The sequence below is a fragment of the Salvia hispanica genome, chromosome 6 (assembly GCF_023119035.1).
Source record: "Salvia hispanica cultivar TCC Black 2014 chromosome 6, UniMelb_Shisp_WGS_1.0, whole genome shotgun sequence".
Lineage (NCBI taxonomy): Eukaryota > Viridiplantae > Streptophyta > Magnoliopsida > Lamiales > Lamiaceae > Salvia > Salvia hispanica.
Genome location: NC_062970.1, coordinates 46977019 through 47000439, shown reverse-complemented (window position 1 = coordinate 47000439; position 23421 = coordinate 46977019). Strand labels below are relative to the sequence as shown.

At 39.9% G+C, this 23421-nt stretch overlaps 6 protein-coding genes across 16 annotated transcripts; 1 reads left to right on the top strand and 5 right to left on the bottom strand.

The window, feature by feature from the left end:
- Positions 1-286: 286 nt before the first annotated feature.
- LOC125195975 (probable E3 ubiquitin-protein ligase XERICO) lies at positions 287-923 on the top strand. Its single transcript, XM_048094289.1, has one exon. The coding sequence runs from the start codon at positions 287-289 to the stop codon at positions 743-745; it is 459 nt and encodes a 152-aa protein (XP_047950246.1). The 3' UTR covers positions 746-923.
- An 18-nt stretch (positions 924-941) lies between these two features.
- On the bottom strand, positions 942-4806 carry LOC125195973. Of its 3 annotated transcripts, none has more exons than XM_048094288.1 (3): positions 4609-4806; positions 2710-4503; positions 942-1450 (listed from the first exon to the last, which is right to left on the bottom strand). In XM_048094288.1, exon 2 carries the CDS (start codon positions 4485-4487, stop codon positions 2727-2729), a length of 1761 nt encoding a protein of 586 aa, XP_047950245.1. In that variant the 5' UTR covers positions 4488-4503; positions 4609-4806; the 3' UTR covers positions 942-1450; positions 2710-2726. The 3 variants fall into 3 exon arrangements, with proteins under 3 accessions (XP_047950245.1, XP_047950244.1, XP_047950243.1); XM_048094287.1 differs by lacking the exon at positions 942-1450 and adding an exon at positions 2409-2596; XM_048094286.1 differs by lacking the exon at positions 942-1450 and having other exon boundaries at positions 2409-4503.
- Positions 4807-6181: 1375 nt separating this feature from the next.
- Positions 6182-8835, bottom strand: LOC125193993 (U-box domain-containing protein 4). The gene is made up of 2 exons (XM_048091981.1): positions 8335-8835; positions 6182-7252 (listed from the first exon to the last, which is right to left on the bottom strand). Exons 1-2 carry the CDS (start codon positions 8700-8702, stop codon positions 6436-6438), a joined length of 1185 nt encoding a protein of 394 aa, XP_047947938.1. The 5' UTR covers positions 8703-8835; the 3' UTR covers positions 6182-6435.
- A 262-nt stretch (positions 8836-9097) lies between these two features.
- LOC125193991 (phosphatidylinositol 3-kinase, root isoform-like) lies at positions 9098-14546 on the bottom strand. 6 transcript variants are annotated; one of them, XR_007171670.1, is made up of 17 exons: positions 14354-14546; positions 13954-14050; positions 13762-13858; positions 13523-13681; positions 13219-13428; positions 12883-13049; positions 12186-12333; positions 11990-12085; positions 11747-11882; positions 11538-11659; positions 11031-11225; positions 10765-10935; positions 10561-10698; positions 10283-10437; positions 9992-10135; positions 9388-9898; positions 9098-9297 (listed from the first exon to the last, which is right to left on the bottom strand). XR_007171670.1 is itself a non-coding variant. In XM_048091976.1 (17 exons), exons 1-16 carry the CDS (start codon positions 14463-14465, stop codon positions 9535-9537), a joined length of 2511 nt encoding a protein of 836 aa, XP_047947933.1. In that variant the 5' UTR covers positions 14466-14546; the 3' UTR covers positions 9098-9441; positions 9512-9534. The 6 variants fall into 6 exon arrangements, 5 of the variants coding, with proteins under 5 accessions (XP_047947933.1, XP_047947934.1, XP_047947935.1 ...); XM_048091976.1 differs by having other exon boundaries at positions 9098-9441; positions 9512-9898; XM_048091977.1 differs by having other exon boundaries at positions 9512-9898.
- An 819-nt stretch (positions 14547-15365) lies between these two features.
- On the bottom strand, positions 15366-19803 carry LOC125192841. Of its 4 annotated transcripts, XM_048090502.1 has the most exons (14): positions 19686-19803; positions 19399-19480; positions 19174-19222; positions 19033-19081; positions 18315-18385; positions 18124-18182; positions 17768-17872; positions 17562-17619; positions 17179-17315; positions 17042-17098; positions 16471-16568; positions 15991-16196; positions 15695-15785; positions 15366-15618 (listed from the first exon to the last, which is right to left on the bottom strand). In XM_048090502.1, the coding sequence occupies exons 2-13, from the start codon at positions 19453-19455 to the stop codon at positions 15697-15699; spliced, it is 1035 nt and encodes a 344-aa protein (XP_047946459.1). In that variant the 5' UTR covers positions 19456-19480; positions 19686-19803; the 3' UTR covers positions 15366-15618; positions 15695-15696. The 4 variants fall into 4 exon arrangements, with proteins under 4 accessions (XP_047946459.1, XP_047946457.1, XP_047946458.1 ...); XM_048090500.1 differs by having other exon boundaries at positions 15366-15785; XM_048090501.1 differs by having other exon boundaries at positions 15366-15785; positions 19701-19733.
- A 1121-nt stretch (positions 19804-20924) lies between these two features.
- LOC125196959 lies at positions 20925-23012 on the bottom strand. Its single transcript, XM_048095629.1, has 7 exons — positions 22771-23012; positions 22654-22699; positions 22488-22546; positions 22224-22294; positions 21579-22125; positions 21414-21496; positions 20925-21270 (listed from the first exon to the last, which is right to left on the bottom strand). The coding sequence occupies exons 1-7, from the start codon at positions 22834-22836 to the stop codon at positions 21165-21167; spliced, it is 978 nt and encodes a 325-aa protein (XP_047951586.1). The 5' UTR covers positions 22837-23012; the 3' UTR covers positions 20925-21164.
- Positions 23013-23421: the final 409 nt, after the last annotated feature.

The following is a 23421-nucleotide window of genomic DNA, read 5'->3' as shown; positions in this document are numbered from 1 at the left end:
GGACCTAGCTAGGTAGAATGACAGGCTTGTAGTCTTTCGTCGTGTTTGCTTTCTGGCTAATGTAGAAAACTTGGGATTTTGCGTAGATTCAGGCTAAAGGATGTATTCTTGATGTTTATTGATCGACGTAGCTAGGTAGAATGACAGGGTTGAGGTAGGGGGTTCGTGTAAATCTATCTTATCGTCACTAACTTTCTTGCATTGCTCGTGGTTTGTAGTTTTTCGTTGTGTATGCTTTTATCGCTAATGTAGAAAAGATGGGATTCTGCGTAGGTTGAGGATAAAAATGGCGATTTCATCTTACCCGACTCCTGCAGACGCTGGAGTGCTCTGCGTAATCCTGGCTAACACGGCCATCTCGATCTCCATCTTCAAGGAGATCTTCCGCTCCATCCTACATGTCATCGGCATTCACATATCCTCGTGGGAGGACTTCTCGGTGGAGCCCTCAAACTCTGGTGAGTGCTGCAGGCGCCCCTCGGAGTCTTACGTGGAGGAGTTCAGGAGCCGCTCGCCCTCAATGCAGTACGAGTCGGTCTTCATCTGCCCATGCCCCAAGCAAGAGTGCTCCATCTGCTTGACCGAATTCGAGCCCAAGGCAGAGATCAACCAGCTCTCCTGCGGCCACGTCTTCCACAAGCCCTGTCTCGAGAAGTGGCTCAACTACTGGAACAAGACGTGCCCTCTCTGTCGGAACTACATGATGCCACAGGAAGCCGAGGACGCCTCCTCGTGCCCCATGTGAGGTAGAATCTACGACGTGTGTACAGCATAGGAGACGAGAAGTATCCGTTAGAATCACGAAGATCGTGTAGTAGTCCGATGCATATACGTAAGCTGCCAGTATTCTGCGTCCTCTTTGTAGCGACGGGTCAGCGCGACGTTTATCCGTGTTTGTATATATTATGGGAAGCTTTCAAGAACTTTTGAGCCGTTAAACATCTGATAAATTCATCATTTTCGATTATAAAAGGGTCGGTAAACCTAGACGGAGGTGATGCTCATTGCTCGTTGCACGTTTAAACGTGCGAGCAACGAGCACGAAAACAATATGCACATGGTCTCTACAAGTTAAAAGGAATACACTGCACAAGCTAAACAAGATTCTATTAATGAGCTTGGATGATTAGGAGCCCTGGGCCCCTAGCTCCGGGAGTTTTGGGCCAACGGGCATGCTGCCACCGAGCTCCGAGAGCTTGGTGCCAATGGAAATGCTGCTGCGAGGGAGGTTCGCATTCCGATGATTCCGGCACCGGAAGGAGCCCGCGTGTGTCGTTGGCGAGCAGAGACAGTTGCTTCTGAGGCTTTTCGCCTTCTCCAGGGCGGGCGTTGTCGGAACCGATGATGCTCGGGCCATGGCTTTCATGGCGTTTATGCTCTGATTCGGCATAGCCATCGTCGGTTTCTCCTTCCTTCGCATTTGTCTTGATTCTTCTGCCATAGAAGAAACCTATTCAACACAAGAAATTTGTTAGGAATCAAGACAAAGGTTGCTCAATCTTTACAGAAATTTCTCAAACTCAAATGAATTGCAGAATAGAAGCAGAATTACCTTTGAATTTGTTTCAAATCAAATGGTTGCTCAATCTTATAACGAATTGTGATGTATCTATTGAGAGGAAACAACGATTTTTCTTCTCTTTTTGGGTGTATATTGATGATGATCTGTTCTTCCTCTCTCTCTATTTCCTTTCCTTTTCACAATTTATTCTAAAATTCATATTCAGTATATCCTGATTTTTAGCCACAATTTTTTGTTTCTGTTTTGTTATCATTGATTTATTAGAGGATTTGTTAAGTGCAACGGATTACATAATGTTTGTGTAATTTCTAAATGAAATTTTGGCATGTCACACCATTAAATTAGTTACGTATATCTTGTCATATTTTTGTACAAAATCAAATTGTCGATTAACATGTTGACTACACCATTTCCAGACACAAAATTTGGTATGCTTAATTTTATTTCTCTCATTACTTCTAATCTTTAATTTAGCCTTGTTGCCCCCCTCACGATCACCAAACAAAGGACCTCTCTCGAGGTAAATAAAAATGAAAACTTTGCCTAAATTCTAACAATTTCTCAAAAGCACAACTTATAACAAACTCACGATCTTTGGACATATATCCGAGCCGGGCCTAGTTGGTAGAATGGACGGGTATCGTGACCAAAAGGTCACGCGCAAAATGACCCATATATCAATTTTATGGGCCTAGCCTAGGCACGAGATTGAACCCGAAGCCAAACACATTTCAAATCAAGAAGCCATCGTAACGACACATTACCTTTTTTCTGCAGTTTATGAATGTTTTCCATTCTCTCAGCTAGTCTACAATTTATGGAAGCTCACCAGCAAACTCAAAGATCACACAAAAACCAGTATAATGGAGAAGTGATCCCAAAAACATTGCCAAATGAAGAAAACATCATAAATATCCATGTCCAAAACACAGGTTCTTGGCGCATATACCTCAAAATGGATAGCACATTGCACATGTGCAACAAGTTTAGTACTATGAAGAACACCAACAAATGAAACAAATCTATCTGTGTCCCTTCGAAATACCAGTAATCCCGAGATCTTATAACGTTAACCTACCATTAATGAAACAACAACGAACTTAAAAAGGAAACCTAGCAAGAAACACAAAGAGAGGTAATAGTACACATGCCATTGTTCCAAAAACAAGGATGAATAAAGATTGGACCTTTTCTGTGTGCAATTTTAACTAGCAGACGTCGTGCATGTATTGATCCCGTCCTTGCAGTCCTTGGTGAGATCGTTAAATGTCTCAATCTGCTTCTTCCCCCTCAAGAACACTTCAGTGTCGACAGATATCCTCATGTAACCATCAAACTCCACTGGATTTCCATTGTTGAGCTTCGTCATCTCAGCATACCAATCACTCTCAGTATTCCACAGGTCGCTGTACTCGTCGAGGAAGTGTGTGGAGTATTTGTCCTTCAAAGGATCAAAGAAGGACGTATCCTTCTCATTTGTCGCAACATAAAGGTTCCTTCCATCTTCAATCTTGTAATTTAAAGCTGACAAAAGCGCTTCTGGAGAAGTGTCTCTTTCAAGATTCGGCCACTGTTCCTTGTTGGCTGCCTTCTCCCCTCTCTCGACATGAACAGCATCGAAATCCCAGTTCAGTCTGGCTGAAATAGCAGAGGCGATGTCCAGCAACCTTCTGGACTTCCAAATCATATGCCACGGGCGTTGAATGACAGATTCTGCTTCGCCTTCACAAACCCGGTACCAATAGTTATCAGGCTCCACAGCCCCGAACTTCCTCATGATCACGGTGTCCTTGACATTGGCTAACTTCGTAGGCGGAACCCTGAAATCCTCCACGAGATGGAGACTCAACCCATCCTTCTTTTGCCATTTGCCCCAATCTGACCAAAACTGTGTCTGGTCCAACACTGGGGCCGAATCCATCAAGTGCTCAAAGTCAAAGTAAAATCTGAAATCTTTCCCTTCCTCGTCCTGACCAGACGAAGTGTACATCTTTGACAAACATATGCTCAGATCCAGAACCAGCGTCCGGTTCAAGTACTGTGCCTCACCCAACATACACATGAAACTCCAAAGATACTGATTCATGCTCTTGCACCTATCCCCTCCACCCGAGTATATCAAGTACTTACTTTGCCCAAACGAACCCTCCGACTCAACCGTAGGAAGAGAATCATCAACAGTCTCCCCAACATCCGGCAAGGCAACCGGATTCTCATCTACCTTAGCTGCAACCTTCTCAAACACCTCATTATCTTTCTCCTTATTCTTCCCCTTCCCTCTCCCTCTCCCTCTCCCTCTCTTCTTCCTAGCATTCCCACCTGAGTGATAATCCCCAATACCAGCCACAGTAAGCGTGCAATTCTCAGCCCTAACAAGCGCAAAACTCCGATAATCCTTGTAAAATGCAGCCGCCTTCCCTTCCTTGGGCCTAAACCGCCACGCCATGTGGCAAGAACTACCATTGTTCCCAGCCACCGGCTTTCCAAATCGATAGAAGTGAATGTCTTGAAACCTCTCAATGGTAAACCTCATCAAGAGATGGAAAACATCAGGATCGCGACAATTAACCGGCTCATCGGCCCTGCATTCACCGGTCTCGGAGACCGCCTCGGCCTCCTCAGGCGTGGCGGTGGCCTGGACCGCATTATCAACATCAGTTATGTTGATAAACGTCTCAAACGCCGTCTGATTCGACGCGACGAAGTCCTCTCCCGTCTTAACAACGGCGATGTCAGATTTGAAAGTGGCGTTCGAGTTCGATGTGAGGAATGTCGTCATCTTCGAGGAAGGGTGAAACAGGGGATCCTCAGGCTGGTAGGTCGCGGCGATTATAGTGAAAACGAGAACACCGACAACAAATAGAGTGAAACACAGATTTTTAATCATGGCTATCGCATTCGCGCCTAGGTTTTCAGCTCTGAAACTACCGTTTCTAGACAGCATAAACGCCGGCTGATTCATCATTTCTCCCTATCGCAAACTGTAACAATCGGCCGAAAAACGAAACGATTTATGAAATCCAGCTACGGAATTGAAAGGAGGAGCTTCGGATTGAGCTAAAATGGGGACAGAGATGAGACAAAACCTGCGGGCGACACAGATCTGCTGCTTGGAGTAGGGCAATCGATGCAAAGTTGTGAATATCAATGCGGATGGCTATCGCCTCATGCAGCGAGAGGAGAGTAGATCAGCTCACCGGCATTCTTCGCTTCATGCTCCGATTGATGAGAGAGAGATGAAGTGTGGACTGGAGCTACTGCAGAATCTTGAAAGGTGAAAATGATGATGGGGAAACTCTATAAAATAAGGCGTGTGCTAAAATGCGCCGCGGTGATGGCTTCGTATTTTTGTATACCTTGTTTGGCATTTCTCATTTGGTCTGAATAAATACTCCCTCCGTCCCGGCTAAGATGACACATTCCTTAGGCAGCACGGAATTTTAGAAGTTATTGATTAAAGTGTTTAATTGGAGAGAGAAAAGATGGGTGTAAGTATCAAAATAGAGAGAGAAAGAAAGAAGAATAATTTAATAGGAGTGAGAAAAAAGTTGTTGGATGTATTAATTGGAGAGAGAATGTTACCAAAATAGGAAATTGTCATCTTAGTTGGGACAAACTAAAAAGGAAAACGTGTTATCTTAAGCGGGACGGAGGGGTACGTAAAATTTTGTTTCACTCCTAAATATCGCAATCTTATGTGGTCTAATTAATTACTCCCACCGTCCCATTTTAGGAGTTCCGGTTTTCTACTTTTGGGTGTCCCATTTTAAGAGTCTCGGTTAGAATATTCCATAAGTTGGTAATAGGCCCTACATTCCACTCACTTTTTTCCACTCACGTTGTATTATAAAACTAATATATAAAAGTAGGACCCATATTCCACTATCTTTTTTCACCAACTTTATTATATATTTCTTAAAACTCGTGTCAAACTCAACCGGGACTCCTAAAGTAGGACGTAAGGAGTATTTTCTTTATTTAATGGTCAATAATCAATCTACAATTTACATCTAACAAATGAATAAAATGAAAAAGAACATTTATTAGTGGAGTTAAATATGAGAGGAAAAATAATTCAAAAACCAATCATAAAATTTAAGGAAGACACTAAATTTACTTCACCGATTGCATTTTAGGGTAAAAAATCTAATACAATGGCATAATTATACAACCTCAATTATGTAGGCAAATTTCCATATTTAGTTTATGCTATTTCAATTAATATCCATTCACTAAACATTATACGCTCCATATATGAAAATTAGGAAAGTTGTTAGTTATTACATGATGTGTTTTATCCATTATTACCCTTAATTTTGATGGAATAAGAAGATCTAATTCACCCAAACGAGGCCTACAAACGTGAGGCATCTCCCTACTTTGTCAACGGCGTAACGCGCACTCTGGCGCAATCTAGATCCGCCGGCTCTCCCTCGAATTAAATTATGCATTGTTTTGAGAGCGTGAGAGATCGTGACTGGTGGCGATTGCTATCGTGCGCACCCTCAGATGCACCGACACCGACAGCCAACAGTGGCATAAATGTCTTTTTAGTACAGTGGAATAAAATTTAATGTTTGGCAATAATTTTATTCTTACTTGACAAAAAATGTTTGATTTGAAATATAGATTGAAAAACATCCATTTTTTTATCGTATATGTAGCAATAATCATTCATTATTGTTTGTATAATTTAACTGTTGATGCTTAATACATTGTAATAGTGATAAAGGGTAGAAAAACCATACCAAATCTACAATGTTTCCCTAAACTAAAAACTAACTCAAAATTTACAAGTAAAAAACTCACACAACAAACATGGCTAGCCGTGGTAACAACACAAGTGCATTTCCGGGTTAAAAGGTCGGGTCGGGTCGGGTCGTTATATACGTGGTACCTTCACTCGCGCCTCGTTAGGCCTTCGTGGAGGTGCAAGGCGAGGTTCTAAGCTTGGACCGGTTGAGGCTGAGGTCCATGCTCTTCTGAACTATGCCCTGCAGAAGCTTCTTGGCAGTCTCGACCGCCTTATCTTTCCCATCGACGTTTGCAGCGAAGTTGTAGACGATCCTCTCCAGCTCGGACGAGGTGAGCCTCTCCTCAGGAGGGGAGTCTCTGAGCATGTCCAAGAGAGTCCGAGCTCGATCCTGTGCTGTTGGAGTGCCCTCAGCTGTGAGGCGAAGAAGGCCGGGTATGGCGCCTTCTTTTAGAATGAGCTCTCTGTATTTATCGCGACAGCTCTGGCATAGGGATAGCAGAGCTCCAACTGCGTGGGACATGCTGACCAGAGATCCATCTTCGATGGTCTCCACCAGAGCTAGGATCCCACCCTCGACACACGTGATTGCAGCTCGTCCTTCCTCAGAAGCAGAGAAGATCTCGAGCAGGAACGTGGTTTTCTCAGCAAACTTGGAGTATTTCTTGCATTCTTTTAGGAGGTCTATTAGTGGAGGCACGGCTTTAGCATCGAGGGCAAGCTTTGGCTCCTCCTCACACGTCGAGAGGTAGTAGAGGGCCGTGATGGCGTCCACCTTCCCTTGGACACTTCCTGAACAGAGGATCTGCACGAGCAGAGGTGCAGCACCGGATGCTGCTATGGTTGGCTTGTTGGATGGAATTGACGACAATGATAGAATTGCAGCAGCTGCTAATTCTCGCAGATTGCCAGTTAGGTTTTTGAGAAGCTCCACAAGAGGTGGAACAGCACCAGCAGCAACGATCTTGATCTTGTTTCTGATAAATAAGTGCGTTAATGGTCAGTCGCAGGTAACCAAAGCAAACACTCATCAACACATACATAGAACTGAACCAAAGCAACTGTGGCAACAGAATCAAGAAAGCTTGTAATGAGAAGCTAATAGTAAACACTAACTCAAGTAAAATGAATGAGTTAATCTCATCTCTCAACAAAACTATGATGTCAACCTTTTTTTGCCAAATATTCCAATTTATTTGCTGGCCCAACATCAAGATATAACTCCCTAACTTAATACAATTATACAAATAAGTTTAAACAAACCGAACAAACAAGGAGATGATCCCTGCGTCCAGTTAACATAGCGTAACATCTTAACTAACATCACGAAACACCACCAGAGAAACTTTTATACACAAGTCCTTATGGCATATAATCTTTTCTACATCCAATTTCACCATCTTCCACAAATGAAAACTTTACAAAAGCAACCACAGCCGCACAATACCACCATATCATCAATACTACAATAATGTTTATGAATCTGTACAAGAACAAATCATGCTGAAACCAAAAGACACTTGTATTTCAAGTCCTCAAAAGAGTATAATCTTCCCTACATCCTATTTCGCCACAATTTACAAGTGACAACCTTTGCAAAGGCGAACCACAGTCACAACACCTCCATTTGCACAAAAGGAATCAATAAAACTACAATAGATTCGAGCAGTTAATGTCCGAGATCGCGCTGAAACCTCAAGAGTCTAGACACTTGTATTTCAGGTCCTCAAAGCAATTCACCGTTACAACATCATATATCACCATAAGCTACCAAATTTGAGCAATACCTCTATTTTCTCAAGAATCTGGATATGAACTAATGAAGCTGAAATCAAAGCACAACACTCCACTTCACTTCAAAATCAGAAGCGAAAAAGCAGGAATTCTTAACCAAACAATAGTAGATATGTGGTTGAAACTAATGAGCAAGAATTGGCATCATATATACAAATCCAAAATCTCAAATTAGGTCATTTTTTCAGATAAAACATTCACCATGTTTCAGCAATTTCACCAATGAAAAAAGCGCGCGAGCGGGAGAGAGAGAGAGAGAGACTACCTCTGATTCCGAGCGGCGAGGTTGAGGAGCGCGAGGAGCGCAGCCTCCCGAGCTGCGAGCGGCATCGTGCTGTGGAGCATCGACACGAGCGGCTCGATTGCGCCGGCAGAGGCGAAGCGGCCGCGCACGGCGGACTTGGAATTGGAGCTGGACGACTTCCTCACCAGCTTCCTCACATCTCTCGCCGCCTCGATTTTCGCCCTGAGATCTCCGCTCTTCAGCCTCCGCGCCGTCTCCTCCACCATCATCTTCCGGCTCCACGACGACGCTTCGTTACTATTGCTATTGCTCTCGCTCTCCTCTGCTTTCTTCAGCATTGCCTCCTCCTCGTCTTCGTCCTCCTCCTCCATCTCTCTCTCTAAAACCATGGCCGCCGGATGTTTCTCTCTCTAGCTATCGGAATGTTTGGGGAATCGGAGTTGCGATTTTGGACGTTTCGCTTTAGATGTTGTACCTCATCCCTTCTGCGGTGGGGTTGTATGCGATTCCTACATTTCGAAGAGGCCCCCTACCTTTTTTCATTAATTCCAAATTAATCCTTCTAGTTGAGAAGTAGTTCAATCTGTATTCTTTAATCTTTTTTCTTGACAAATTTAATTGTCACCAAATCCATTTATTTATTGTCCCAATTATAGACTTATTGTTCCTTTTCAAATGCGAAATATATACTCTTGGTTTCATAAAATATATTTTTCCACACTTTGATTAATTCCTCAGCATTTATAAATAGAGTGAACTACAAAAACGGTACCTGATCTTTCACTTTCGCACATAAATGGTACCTGATCTTTATTTTATATCGCTTTTGGTACCTATTAATCACATTTTTCGTACCTATTGCAATTTCACCAGTCAAATTCCTAAAGAAATTAAAAATGAAGTCCAATATTGTTTTATACAAATATACAAAATTTAAATCCAACTCTCTCATCACTGCATATGCACATCAAAATGTTTGTTTTTCTGTAGCAAAAAGAAAATGAAAGAGTGTAAGAAACTCAATATCAGCCTAGTGCAGACCGAACGGAAAGATCCGAGCAGGCCTGACCGGACCTCTCAAAGCATGGCCCCCGAACCATTTCCGGCCATAATCCTCATTCAGTCCATCTGGCCCAACCAATCGGTTTCAGACAAGATTGGCATCCCTAATCCAGAGGGAAAATGAACTTCGCCTCACCTGACACGTCTCCCACCATTGGATCAGCGCCAATATTGAGCCCATCGGTGAATGGTCTCGACCATTTGTGGGAACAGCGCGCTGACGCTCTCGTTGATGAGATCCTGGAAGAAGTGGATGGACTCCTCGTCGTCTAAGTCCAGACGGAACTTTTCTTGAAGCTGCACAAACAATGGAAACAGGAATAAAACCCAATGATAGTTGAATGGTCTCACCACAAAATAAATGAATCTGGTCACCTTGAGAATGCCCTTCTCGGGATCGGAAGCAATGTCTGGAATGTTTGAACCGGCCATCAAGTGAAACAAGTTTAGTATTAGGTTGCTTGATTTTCGGAGAATGTTGTAAGCTTCACAGCAGTAGGATTTGAATCTGGTGTAGTATTGACTGCAAGTGGAGAAACGGGGAAGCATCGAATGTAAGCAATGCTTTTGATGATTGATCCAACAGTTATCTCAGATATTGGTAGGGGCAACATACCTCTCTGCTCCACCCATAGCTTCCACCATTTCCTTGCAGAGTTTCATAGGTGGTGGGAAAGGTTTTGGATCTCGGCCAAGTATGAAACCGAAATCCACATGGAAAAGGCGGCCATCGTCTTGCAATAACAGATTATCGAGGTGCCTGGAGACCAAGAGAATTTTCTATTTAAACAAGAGCTGAGTTCAAATGCATTCAGAAATCATCGAAATGGTTACAATGATGAGATCAACTGATTCAATGAAGATCGTAAATTAAGATAAGACAAGTTTGAGAAATTTGTGAAATAACCTGTCACCGATGCCCAGAATATATGTGATAACTGAGTAGCCAGCACAACTTTTTATGAATGTCTCGAGACACGTTGCAGTTATTCCAAAAGGCCCGTCTTCATCTGGGTAGAATTTCTGCAGGTAGCTTGTGATACTACGATGCTCCGACAGAATCTGTAAGCAAGTGCAATATTTCAAACATATTTGCAAATAAAAATAAGGAGATTGCATCACTTAATATCAACATCCAATCCAATGCAATGAAGTATATAAGCTCAGAAATTTATAGGAAAAAACCTGAGCTAAAGATTTTGAAGGAATGAATTCCAGCATGCCTTCGTCTTGCCCAGTTGCTAGCACTCTGTAAGGAGTCAAATGCAAGTCGAGGTTCTCCAGCTTTAATAGTCGATCCATTAATGATACCATTTGAATAACCTGTTTTAAGCATGCCGAGTTGGAAAATTAAAATAAATCAGTTTTAAATTGAATGGAGGCACCTACCAATTGGTCTTGCCTAAGATCATCACCCTTCTTAAATATGACCTTGCAGCTTCCGCCACTTGCTGTTCGAAAAGCCAACCGCAAAGGATGCAGTGCACTTTTGAAGATCGATGATTCAGATGGTATAATCCCTGTTATAAGGACCCTTGGTGCCAGAGGCGACCGTATAGGCTGAAAAGATAAAATTTCCATGAATCTTACGACAGTTATGCCTAATTGTGTGTGGTTGAATGCACATAACAGAAAAACTGCCATTAAAAAATTACCTCATCAAAGTAGGTGAGCTCACTAAGAAGCCCGGATAGGAGCTGCCTAAGCTTTTCAATCTTCTTTTGAGTTCCACCTCTCACGTTTCTCACATCTTTCATTATTGAACACAATTGCGCAGTCAATTCCGTCTGACGCACCAAACTCTGCCAAAGCTTGAAACCATCTTCATCGCTATTGGCACTTGGTCCTAACTGAAACGACGTATCACCAATCAGCCAAAACAGGCTGGTGTATATATTCATCAACGACCGTTGAGGTCCTTCATCACATATCCAGAAAATTATTTAACAAATAGTGCTAAGCATATCATAGCAGCTCAACCAACAAGCACCTACAATTTTGGCAGAACGGTTGACATGTCTATATATAAACTAATCCATTAAGAAATGATCATCCTTTTTAACTATCATCTTGAACCCTATAGCTATAAATAAATAGGTATTAAAAGATGATGCAGCATAAAACAGAGAGAGAGAGGGGCATGGGACAGAAAAGCCACACACCTTCAACATATTTTCTTCTAACAGCTCATAGGTGCTGTAAAAACGTCTAGCATATGTAGGCTCACGGAGTTCCACAGCCACATACCATCGAAGAAAACTAGCCAAGTCAATATTGCACAATGCTGTGAAATCAAATGAGTAAAGGATTTAGATCAAGTGTAATAGAACAAGAAAATCATTATAGCATCCCTCTGTTGCATCAAACTTACAGCGTTCCACAAGGAAATAACTAAGGCGAGATTTGTCTGAACGTTCGAAACGAAGTGCTTGAACCAACTGAAGAAGGTAGCACTGGAGCTCTTCATCATCAGCTCTTTCAAGAACACTCACAGCATATGCACGAACCTGTAGGAGAAAATCAAATTGATAAAATAAATGAGTTGATTTAAAAGAAAAAATTAGACTGATCGAAGAGAAAAAGGGATGGGACTACTAAAGTATAGGAAGATAACCTCTTCGCTCTCAAAAACTGGAGATAGAAGCTCTAGTGCATCACATACATCAATTATCTGCCACTTGCCCATCAGTTCTAAAGCCTGCTTTGCTTCCTGCATATAAGAGTAGTAACTTAGTGGGCGGTAAAAACTCAAAGTTTTGTGTAAGGGCCATATAATTAGATTAGGGCATTGAGATTTAAGAAATCTTTACCTGAATATCACTCCATTCAACACAGCGTAAGAATTTAGTCAGGGCCCTTTTCTCAGCCATTAATGAAAAACGAAATTTCCAGAGGAGCTGCTTCTCCTCTCCGTTCAAGGTCCGAGTTGGTGGATATCTTAATATCCTTTGGATAGACCTGTTGAAATCAAAGGCTAGCTCAGTAGCTACAAGGTGAAATAGTTTAACATCATAATGAAATAATAACATTATGCATAAAGTTTCACTTTATGAATTTCTTTAAGTTAGGTAGCATGAGGATAAGGATTCAGTTAGGAAAAGAACAAACTGGATGTATATGGCGTTAGACGTAATCAAGTGTGTTGATTAGCACAGTGGTTCGTCTTAGAGATTTGAAATGATTGCACACAAAACGTAGTAAGCAAGATAGTCATCAAAGGAAGTGGCATGACACTGAGGATAAATAATACTCCCTCCGTCCTACTCTAAGTGACACATTTTCCTTTTTAGGATGTCCCACTCTAAATGACACATTTCTAAATATGGAAACATCACTCTCTACTTTTCCCCCCTGTCTTACCTTATTCTCTCCACTCTACTCACAAAACAACACTACATAAAATCTTGTGCCGAATTAGAAATGCTCCACTTAGAGTGGGACAGAGGGAGTAAAAGGCAGTAGAACATTTAGAAGAGAAGGGAAAGGTTTAGTACTGATAAAACTTACTTCCTTTCTGTAATGCTAGGTTTAAGATCTTTGTCGATGATGCCGCGATTTAAGCTTCTAGCCAGCTTTAGTTGCTTGTGCTCAGATGGATTAATTTTTCCAACTTCAGGGTCCCAAACTGTAACCACTTCATTTGTGGACGGTATTATAATATTTGCACCAGACTCCTACACATCAAACTGCTATTAGATTGAATTCTATGGTTACAGAAACTGATAGTACTCGATGAACAAAAAATCAAGTCCTTGAGAATTGCAAGAATCAACTATTGGTTTCCAATATCTAATAGAGCAACCGAGGATGAGGAAAGACAATATCTAGGTACATCGATAGTACCTGGAACACTATGCGGTGCTCAAAGCTGCAGAAATCAATGACAACGTACAAATGAGAACTCCCGTTTTTCAAGCTCTCGCGTTCTTTAATCCTCTCCATGGCTTTGAATGCGAGCCGGTCAAGCCAATCAACTCTTTGAATCTGCCCTCTCTCATACTTATTCACTAGCTTTTCAAGGCGTTCTAGTTCCCCTCTTTCCTCTTTAGGAACCTACCACAACCCGAAATTGCCAATCAACCGAACCATAAGTCGAGTCGAGTCGACACGACACAGAACAATACCTAATAACTATACACATTAATACCTTCCCTGGTGTGTTTGTATTGATAGATCCATCTGCTTCTTTGCCCACCCATAGTCTAAGTTTATGTTTCCCCGTCTTGAGCTGTTTTTTCATGTTGAACAAGTGAATGGTTGCCCCGCCAACCACTTCCTCATCTTTCCCACATGAAACATCATACACCTACACAAAAGTTCTCAATTCACATCCTCTAGTAACTCAATTTCAATAATGCTTTTTCTTCTAGAGAATTCCATACTTACAGTAACAGCAAGTTGTGAATTTGCGGTCAAATCACGATACTTAGTACTCAGTGTGATGAGTTCATTCCAACAATACGACGGACCTCCTGATTCCAACCTACACTTGTAAACAACACAAAATCACCAGTAAATCCTTCAAAAAAAGGAAAACCAGAATACAGAGGCCACCAAAGTGATACCAAAGATCAAAACCTTGTTCTCATAGGGAGCCCAAAAGGTGCACCATCGATGTACAGCAAGCTTTCGACGTACAACTCGGGTTTCTTCTCCTCTATGGTACAATCATCAGCTACACAAGTCCAATCCATATAACAACAATCACAATCTCAACTAAAAATTGCAACCGGAACCACTCCTGTCAGAGATACCCTAAAACCTAATCAATCCTACACTATACACTGAAGAATCCAATCCAACATTAAATAACTCAGTTTAAAGCTATAGCATCTTTCCACCTCCAATAATAATCATTATAAACAAATTAATTAGAAGCTGCAGCCTGCAAACACTTCAAATTCACATCAACAACATAATACAAAACAGCAATTCACTACAAACAGCTGAAAAAAAACTGAAAGAGAAATTGGAATACCTGAATCGGGCGGCTTTCGAGCAGATAATTTGCCCTCCAATCTCTCGATTTTGAAAGTCACCGGTAGATTAATGTCACACGACAAGAAGAATCGGAATTCGTTCCCGGCCATCGCTGCTAATTTGAGTGATAGTTTGTTTAAATTTTCGCACACTTTCCTTCAAAATTCGTTGTTTGGGAAAAAGAGTTTATGAAATGCTGAAAAACTAACTGATTTCACAGAGAAACGCCAACTATTTTAATAAAATAATGAATAACTATGAATAAAGTTTAAAACAATTACTACTATAAACTTAAATAAAATTTTTTTATCAATCATGTTAATATTTGTAGAAAAAAATAAAAAAAAATCATATAAAGGCTTGGTAGATATTCTTAAAAATTATCAATCATGAAGGCATATTAGTAGTATTATAAGCTTACCATCAAATTGAATTTAATTTCTGAGATTTATTGAGAAAATTATTTCATGGTGGAATTCTAGTCTCTCGAAGTATTATTATTATTGTTATTATTATTGTTATTATTATTATTATTATTATTTTGTTGTTGTTGTTGTTGTTCTATTTTGGTGCTACACATTCAAACAGAAATGTAAAGAGACACAAAATTTACATGGTTCATCAATGTTGCCTTGGCTATGTCCGCGGGCGGAAACGGGGAACAGATTACATTCAGATTGTTTTTCGGATTATGACTACTGATTTCAGATTACATTGCTACCGATTTCAGATTAACGAATTATGCGTCCTACTCCAATATAAATAAGCACACATGAGATCCTATCCTAATTCGGAAACATGATCCCATCCCAATTAGGAAATATGTTCTATACAGATTCGAGGCATAATAACACAATTCATCTCCATTCCTCTTGATGTTATCATATACCACTATTAGTTCAATTTGTAGATACAGTGTTATAATTCTGTACATTTGTCATGCACTATTATTACTGATCATTAGAGAAAATCAGCAATTCCTTTTCGAGCTATACTTTTGTTAAACAGCATTTAAAAAGGGAGCAAATCATGATGTTGAATTATTGATATACAAAGGGAGCACAACACTACACACAAATGAAAATTCACAAAATCCTCCTGCAGTCTAGCCTGACCTCACATTTTTGGATAAAACTATGCCTAACAACAGAAAACAGAGACTCTGCCCTCATCTGGTAAAAGGTAAGTATTCATCAAACTGTGTCGAAACTAATGGCCTCAACTTGATATGATCCGATCGAGCAACTGTTTCTTCCCCGAAAACTGTAGGAAGGTGAGAAGGGATAGTAAATAATGTATCATCCTTTACTAATATATATGCATGATGCCATCCATCCACCTCTACTGCGAGGAAACACGGGAATTCACGCTTTGATCCGGAAATGCTTCTTCAAGAGCTTTCGGCATGCTCAGAACGATCTCTGCGAAAGCTGGAGGGAGAGAGAAGAAACGAAAAAGCATCATTTAGTTCTTAACTGCAAGGATTTGGAGATCGGCTATGTTTCAGACATGTAATCGAGAATTAGCCACAGCCAGACCATCTAATGCAGCATTAAGCAACATCTCCTACTACATGGGTGATAATCTGTAGATCCGGCTAAGATATGAGGATAAATAGCAAGAAATTGGTCCAACCTTCGGGTAGACTCATTGAACGCAATGCATCCTCAGCATGTGCTAGTCGGGCGGGAACTAGTTGATTGCCATGGCTTTCCTTCCTGCTGAATGGTGCTACAGAAGTCCGGAGTTTCTTATGTTGGTGCATCGGCCAAGCAAGGACATTGATGGTTGAAGGAAGCGTAGAGACGAGTTCCCCATATCTAGTGCTGACTATCACTTTGCTGTTAGAAGGAAAAAGAAAGATCAATGTAACTATAGGGCCATGACACACTAATAGTTGCTTATTCATACTGGAGAGAAACAAAATAAACAAGCGACCCATATAATGTCAGAAAATGGTATGCAACCCAAGATGATCGATTAACATGCTTCTACAAGATAAGCACTCCTCTGAGAATCTTCACTATTTGTATGGAAAAGTAGAGAGAGGGAGCACTAGATGCTAGTCAAGATACAACTCAAGATTAGATTGCATTCAAAACTATCATTACTTACCAATCGAAATCTGCGAGCACAAATTCAATCATATGATATGGAAGACTGCAATAAAGTTCTCCTATTTGATTTCCATACAACTCTTTAATAAGGCGAACCTGGAAAAGAGTAAAACATAAGGCAGTGAAGAACAGATGTCTTAATTGAGTGTCTAGTATATTCACTTACACGAACACATATAATGATCAAGTTTCCAAAGCTCTATAAAACCATATAACTCCAAGAAAATTGTAAAAAACTACTACTTCTCTCATACCATAGTTTGTCATTCTGTTGCATCTATCTTACCTCACACACTATAGTCTCATGCTCCATACACAAACTTGGAAACACTAGCTCATACCAGTTTCTACAAATATTTTTTGACCAAACAAATGCCACTAGATAGAGATATAATCAGTAAGGAATTTTAAAATCAATAGATCATGCCAGGATTCCCCAAGTTGTATCAACATTCCATGTTGATATATTACTAATAACATATCATATCATATCTCAGCGTGGCCTTTCTAGACCTTGATCAAGGACTATCTATTCATCCTATGATATAAATTGCATATCGTACTCGTACCTGCTCTCGTCTATCAACATAGGCCTGCAGCAAGTCCCCAACGTAATCTATGAACTTCTGCTTCCCAAATAGTAACAAATTAATATTTGAACCAAGCATAATAAAGTATTACTAAATACTAATGCAGCCAACCTCACCATTGCATTTGAAGAGAGATAATCATTTTCTGCTTCTCGTATCGGCAAGAAAAATGGTATTGTGTGCTCAAGAACTGTCATTTTCTCAAGAAACGATTTGCTTTCAAGAACACAATGGAACATCTCACAAGGTTCTCCTGAGAAGTTCACAAATTAAAGAAACGTGCTGTAAGCTCCAATATTCAGTACACAACTAGCTTCCTAAACCAGAAAAACTGCACAAATATAATCAAAGAATTATGAAGAATTGAAGATATCACGTCAACCGCATGTAACCATGATTTCTAACAGAATCTGACATTTAAACACTAAATTGATGAAGAATTTAAACACCATCTACAATATATACTTTGTAATCAGTGTTTATGATGTTCAGCAGTTACCAGCAAATGAGGTCGCATATTGAACGCCAATCCTTGGTCCATCTAAACAACAGATCATCTGCTCATTCAAACCATTAGTGTCAGAAACCAATCACAGCTTAAATCAAACTGAAGCAATACTTCATGAGAAATGAAAGAAAAATTCTACAGAATGCACTTTAAATAAGGAATCTAAACAGAACAAATTAGTTAGAATCACGACTTACTTTATTTCCAACTCTGTAAGTTATTTTTTCATGAAAAGGTAAATTGGGCGCTGAAGCAGCATCCCCTTGCTGTAGAATTGCCTTTCTTTCAGCCTCCATGTGAACCTGAAACAATAAAGTGCCATAAGTATGGCATATAGATAGTACGCAATATCTCGAAAAAATATGCTCCACCAATGCAACTGACTAACAGAGTAAATGAATGAGTAGAAGTAATGATAAAATCCCAGTGTGGAGTATACAAGTACGGAAAAGTATTAGAATGGATGTTTAACCAGGTTCCAAATTAAAGAATCTTTTCATAGTTTCTCGATCCATCAATAACAAAACAGTAAAGAACTATACGATCAACATACCCGCTCTCTTATTGTAGCTAATAACCCATCATTCCATTGCTCACCATCCAAACATATTTCTTCAAGAGATTAAGCGTCACATCAATATAGGTGAATATAATACGGATAAGAGAAATAGAAAATATGCATATTAATTTGAAAGGACATATATTACTAAGTAAAAGGTTGGGCGTGTGCCCATAAATGACTACCTTGAGTTTGAGAAGCATGTGCAGCTTCAAATTCTCTTTGTAAACGCTCAAAAACAGATTTATCAGAATCCCTGAGAAATTTAACCACTTTTAGAACCACTCCGTTACATCATACTAGCCATCCACTACATGTAGTTGAAAATTATGTAAGCAACACTTGGGAGAAAAAAAATTGCAGCTTCATAATTTGGTAAACAAACAATGATAAACTTTGATTTTTTTGCTAGCCCAGCACCAATCATTGAGATTAGCTAACACTTAATTTCCCTACTGAGTAAATTATCAAGACTGCTTATATGAGAGAATGTAGTTTTCTCTTGTTGAAGCCTTGAGCCTTTATGTGTTTATTAAACTGACAATGATAAGGTTGATATTGTTAATTTCATGTCCAATTTACAAGACAAATTCCTCGGATGAACTAAACAAAGAGTCTTTTTGTTCTTTAAAATCCCCCCAAGGGCCTCTAAGGCTCCAAGGCTTTCAGGAGTCAGGAGCACCTCCAATAACTATACAAGAACTATGCTGATGTAACCAATAAGCATTACAAATAACAATAATGACAGAAATTAAACAACTTTTCAAGCATAGACACTTTTCATATACAATCAGTGAGCAATCAAGGGCAAAGCTAGTCAGCAATAAGCTAATATCAATAAGATCCATACATATAAGCTAAATATATTCCACCGCAAAAGCAAAACTGTTGAGCGATTTATACCTAGAAAGTCGCTCTGTTAATTCTGCATGCCGCTTAAGGAGATTCGAGACTGGCAACAAAAAGACAGATTTGATTAAACAATGATTACTCAAACACTAGAAATGTGATTTCAGATAACAAGAAATTAATGCAATGACATACATCTAGCCCGTGTAGTCTCCAACCGTACATCCTCAGCTTGGGAAAAGTTCTGACAAAGGGAGAAATCCATCAAAGTCCACTCATCAATTTGGATTCAAAAACACAAGCTTCTCAGCTACAAGGTAACATATTTCATACCCTCAACGCACACATTTAGTACACTGAACTATTTTATTAGAAAAACAATAAAATCCCTGGTGGTAGTTAAGATATCAGAACATTTACCACTTCTCCCATATTCAGAGGAACAGGCTTCTCCTTCACTTGATCAAGTTGCTGCATTTTACTCCAATTCAGCTGTTCATCACTGCAGAGATGGTAATTTAGCTATAGATTACATTAAACAGATTGATCATATGCAAGATAAAGAAAAAAACATAAAAATAACAGCAAAAGAAAGTGACAGCTAAATAGCTAATACTGAATGCATGATCGGGACGAACTTGATGAGGAAATATGCGTTGCATTGAAATGCCTAATCAAATTAAAGCGAGACGAGAAGAAAGGCTTACGTAATGAGAACTTGCCTCCATGCTCCAATGGCGAAAACCCTAATTTCGTGAAATTGGGGAATTGGGGATTAAATTCTATTCCCACATCTCATATTCCAATTTAGCAAAAGAATGTTTTGGGCTTCATTCATACGCTGGCCCAATATATTTTTACTACGTTGATCATAATATAATTATTTACTATAACTCATTAAGGGCATCCGCAATAGGACGGACGATGCATCGCCTATCGCATCGTCTGTCACTCCAGCATCGCGGACGATGGGTAACCCATTGTCTGCACCCGATACATCGCCCGCGGATGATGCGCGGAGGATACCCATCGTCCGTCGCATCGTCCGCCACTATGGACGACCCGGACGATGGGTCACGGACGATGCGACGCGTTTCCCTTTTTTTTTTATTAAATTTTCAAAACCTATATATTCCTCTCATTTTCACTTCATTTTTCACTTCATTTTTCACTCACTTCACTCTCAAATTCACTACATTTTCTACATTTCAAGCAAAATGGATTCCGGAGATTATCCGAATAGTCCGATGTTCGGTGGTGCACGATGGCCGGGTACAGAACCCGACGAATACCGGTCATTCGACACCAACGCCGAGTACGATCCCGACTTCAACACCAACTCATACGGGTTGTCCGATATGGAACCTTCTCCCCAATGCTTAGGGCGTCGCTTAGGGTGGGCTATAGTCCGCCCCACTGCAGGTGGAATAGGAGGAGGATAAAATGCTGACGTGGCGGTACATAGGGCGTCGCTTAGGGCATCCCATTGTGGATGCCCTAATTTTTTTAATTAAAATTGTAATTAATAATGATTTTTTATATACCTGTATCTAAGAATAAAATTAATTTACGAATTACTATTATTTTTGCACCAATTGAGTCCACGAGGTTCTACAAGTGGTTTATTTGGAGTAGTTATTGCATGGGATAACCAAATTGCACAAATTATGGTTCAATAATTTTTTTGCAATTTTCATTTGTTTAAGGATTTTTCATTTGCTTGATATCATGAGAACTCTCAACCCATGTTAGAAAATCAAGTGTGACATTCACAGAATCATTGGTAAAATTCAAACTCGAGCCATTTATCGATGAGTACTCATTCTACATTGTACACTTTAAAATATATATCTATTATGATTACAAACAAACTTACCAAAATTTTGACAAACAATATAAAGTGAACTGATCATATGATTCATCAAATGATATAGGAGTAGTAAAAGAGAGCAATCTAATGGCCAAATCACCAATATATCCCAATTGATCAATCCAAACAATGAGCAAAAACTCAGAGAAAAAAAGGCCACAGTTGTCTATATACAATGGCAGAGAGTAGCAACTTCAGCTATTTTTTCTGGAAATAAAAGTTGCTAACATCCACTCAGAAAATGGGTTTCATGAAGTAAACATCATCAGCACCATACAATGATCGACTCACGACAAAATGGCACGAGGGAGTTTCATCAGAATGAGACAACAGATCCGGGAAGCGGTGAAGATTGGAAATGTGATGTTGCGGTATCAGATTCTTCATTGAGCTCAAATGGAGGAGTTGTGTTGGTAGTCTTCCTGCAGAATGTTAAAAAAATGATTGCATTTACTTTGCTTTATTGAGGCAGAATATTTGTCACAACTAGAGATTTGTTTATTTTCTATATGTTGAAGCTATAAATCATGTATAGATCATATAAATTGTCAACAATTTAACATACTTGTGAGAAATCAAAGATTCTTCAGACAGTGCCTTTTCTAGTCTCTCCTCAAAAGTAGTCGCGTGCCAACTGACTTTCTGATCCTGCGAGGCAGTGCAGTTTAGGTAAGCCGAGACAGGTGTATCAGAGAGAACAATGGCCAAAAATGAGAAAAAATCAGAATACCTCTTTGTACTTGTTAGTAGAATTTGGAATTCCATTCCCATCCCACCATTTAGGCGGATCATTAGGCACCTCAAGTTCAACATCGTTCCAATGAGCTGCAACCGTTCCCAGAATAGGCCTATCTGCAGGAGGTTTCCTACTTTGACTGGAAATGGAACTAAGTTGTTTGTTACTACCATCTCGCTTGGCTGAAATTGGCTTGAACCAAGAAGTTAAGCTTCCTTCACCATCCTCCTCCTCTTCAATAACCGGATCTACATTCTTTTGCTTGTTTGCTTGTCCCTGGTGACTGAAAGCTGAATCTTCATCCCCCAATTCTTCCTCCTCCCTCTTTGGATATGGTAACGGCTTTGTTGCACCACGAGCTCCAGCTGATCCAGATAGCTCTGAAAAGATTGATGAAATAGCCGACCTATCTGATGTATGGTGAGATTGAACACATTCATTTTTGCTTTGTTCAGAATGAATTTCAGCTGCATAATGAGTATCACTTCTTTGGATCAAGCTGCTCGATTCTCTACCGGTGTAATATCCATCAGTCATGCAGCTAACAATCCATTAGAGATTGGGAGTAAGTCCAAAATTCATTGAATGTCAAATGAATAGAGATGGATTAGCACAATATATCTCAGTCAGGAGCTTCACCTGCTTGGAGAGTCCAAGAGAACACATGATCCAGCAAGTGCAGAAGATTCATTAGATTGCATCTCCAGTTTCTGTTTCTCCATTTCGTCAGATCCATTTTATAAATGTAAATGAAATCAATGCTAATCCGAACAAGGAAATCAATTCTAAAAATAACACTAATTTCAGCTAGACTTGTAAATGCAGATTAGTTACCCTAACATTATCAAATTCCAAATGAAAAAGGGGGAAATGCAGAATGAATTTAAAAAAAAAGCTACGGACCTCATCCTTGAACTCTTTGATATTGATTTCTGCAGGCAACCGATTCTGACACTCCTCTCCTTTTTATATCGAGTTATTTGCAATACAAGTTCAAAATATCACTCAATCAATCAATCAACACACCAATGCAAAAATCAATGAAGATTCAATTAAACAGATGAGTTACCATCACACTGGAACAGCGACGACAGCGCATTTTTACTGCACGGATCCTGCAATTCCGAAGGAAAAATTCAATTTCATTCACTCTAAAAACAACAACAAACAGAGTTTGAAATCATACCGGCGAAGGATTAACGAGATTATCGGCGGAGTCTTTGACGCGAAAACAGCTGAAAAAGCAGCTCATTGATACGGCGAGCCCTCCGCCCCTGCTCAATCTACGATTTCCTATTCGCGCAGCAAAATTATGGCATTGCACTAGCTCAATTTAGTAGCGAGATGATGCGTGCATCTCTACAAATGGAATGAGTTTCAGTGAGTAATCGTTGTAGAGAGAGAAAGAGGTGATGAGGGGAGAGAGAAAGGTGGAGTGTGACTGTGCACAACGGAGTTGAGTTTTGAATTCAAATAGAGAGGGAAACATATTATATACAGTATTATACATCTCTGTACTTAGGGGTGGGAATACGGCTATCCGCAGATACCCGATTCGGAAAAATAAGGTGTCCAAATCCGAAAATCATCAAAATGTCTATCCAAAACCCACCCCGATATATTTTCGGGTACTCCAATACCCACCCTGGGTATCCAAATACTCGACTCTTTACATGTGTTAATAATTAATTAAAAAATTAAATTTTATATATTAATAGAAATATCTAAATTGACTAATATCTTTAATGTTTCATTTATTTTGTAGTATAAAACTAAAAAAAATGGATCACTTTTATTTTAAAGTATAAGGTTATATTTAATGCAAAATGGCTAAACC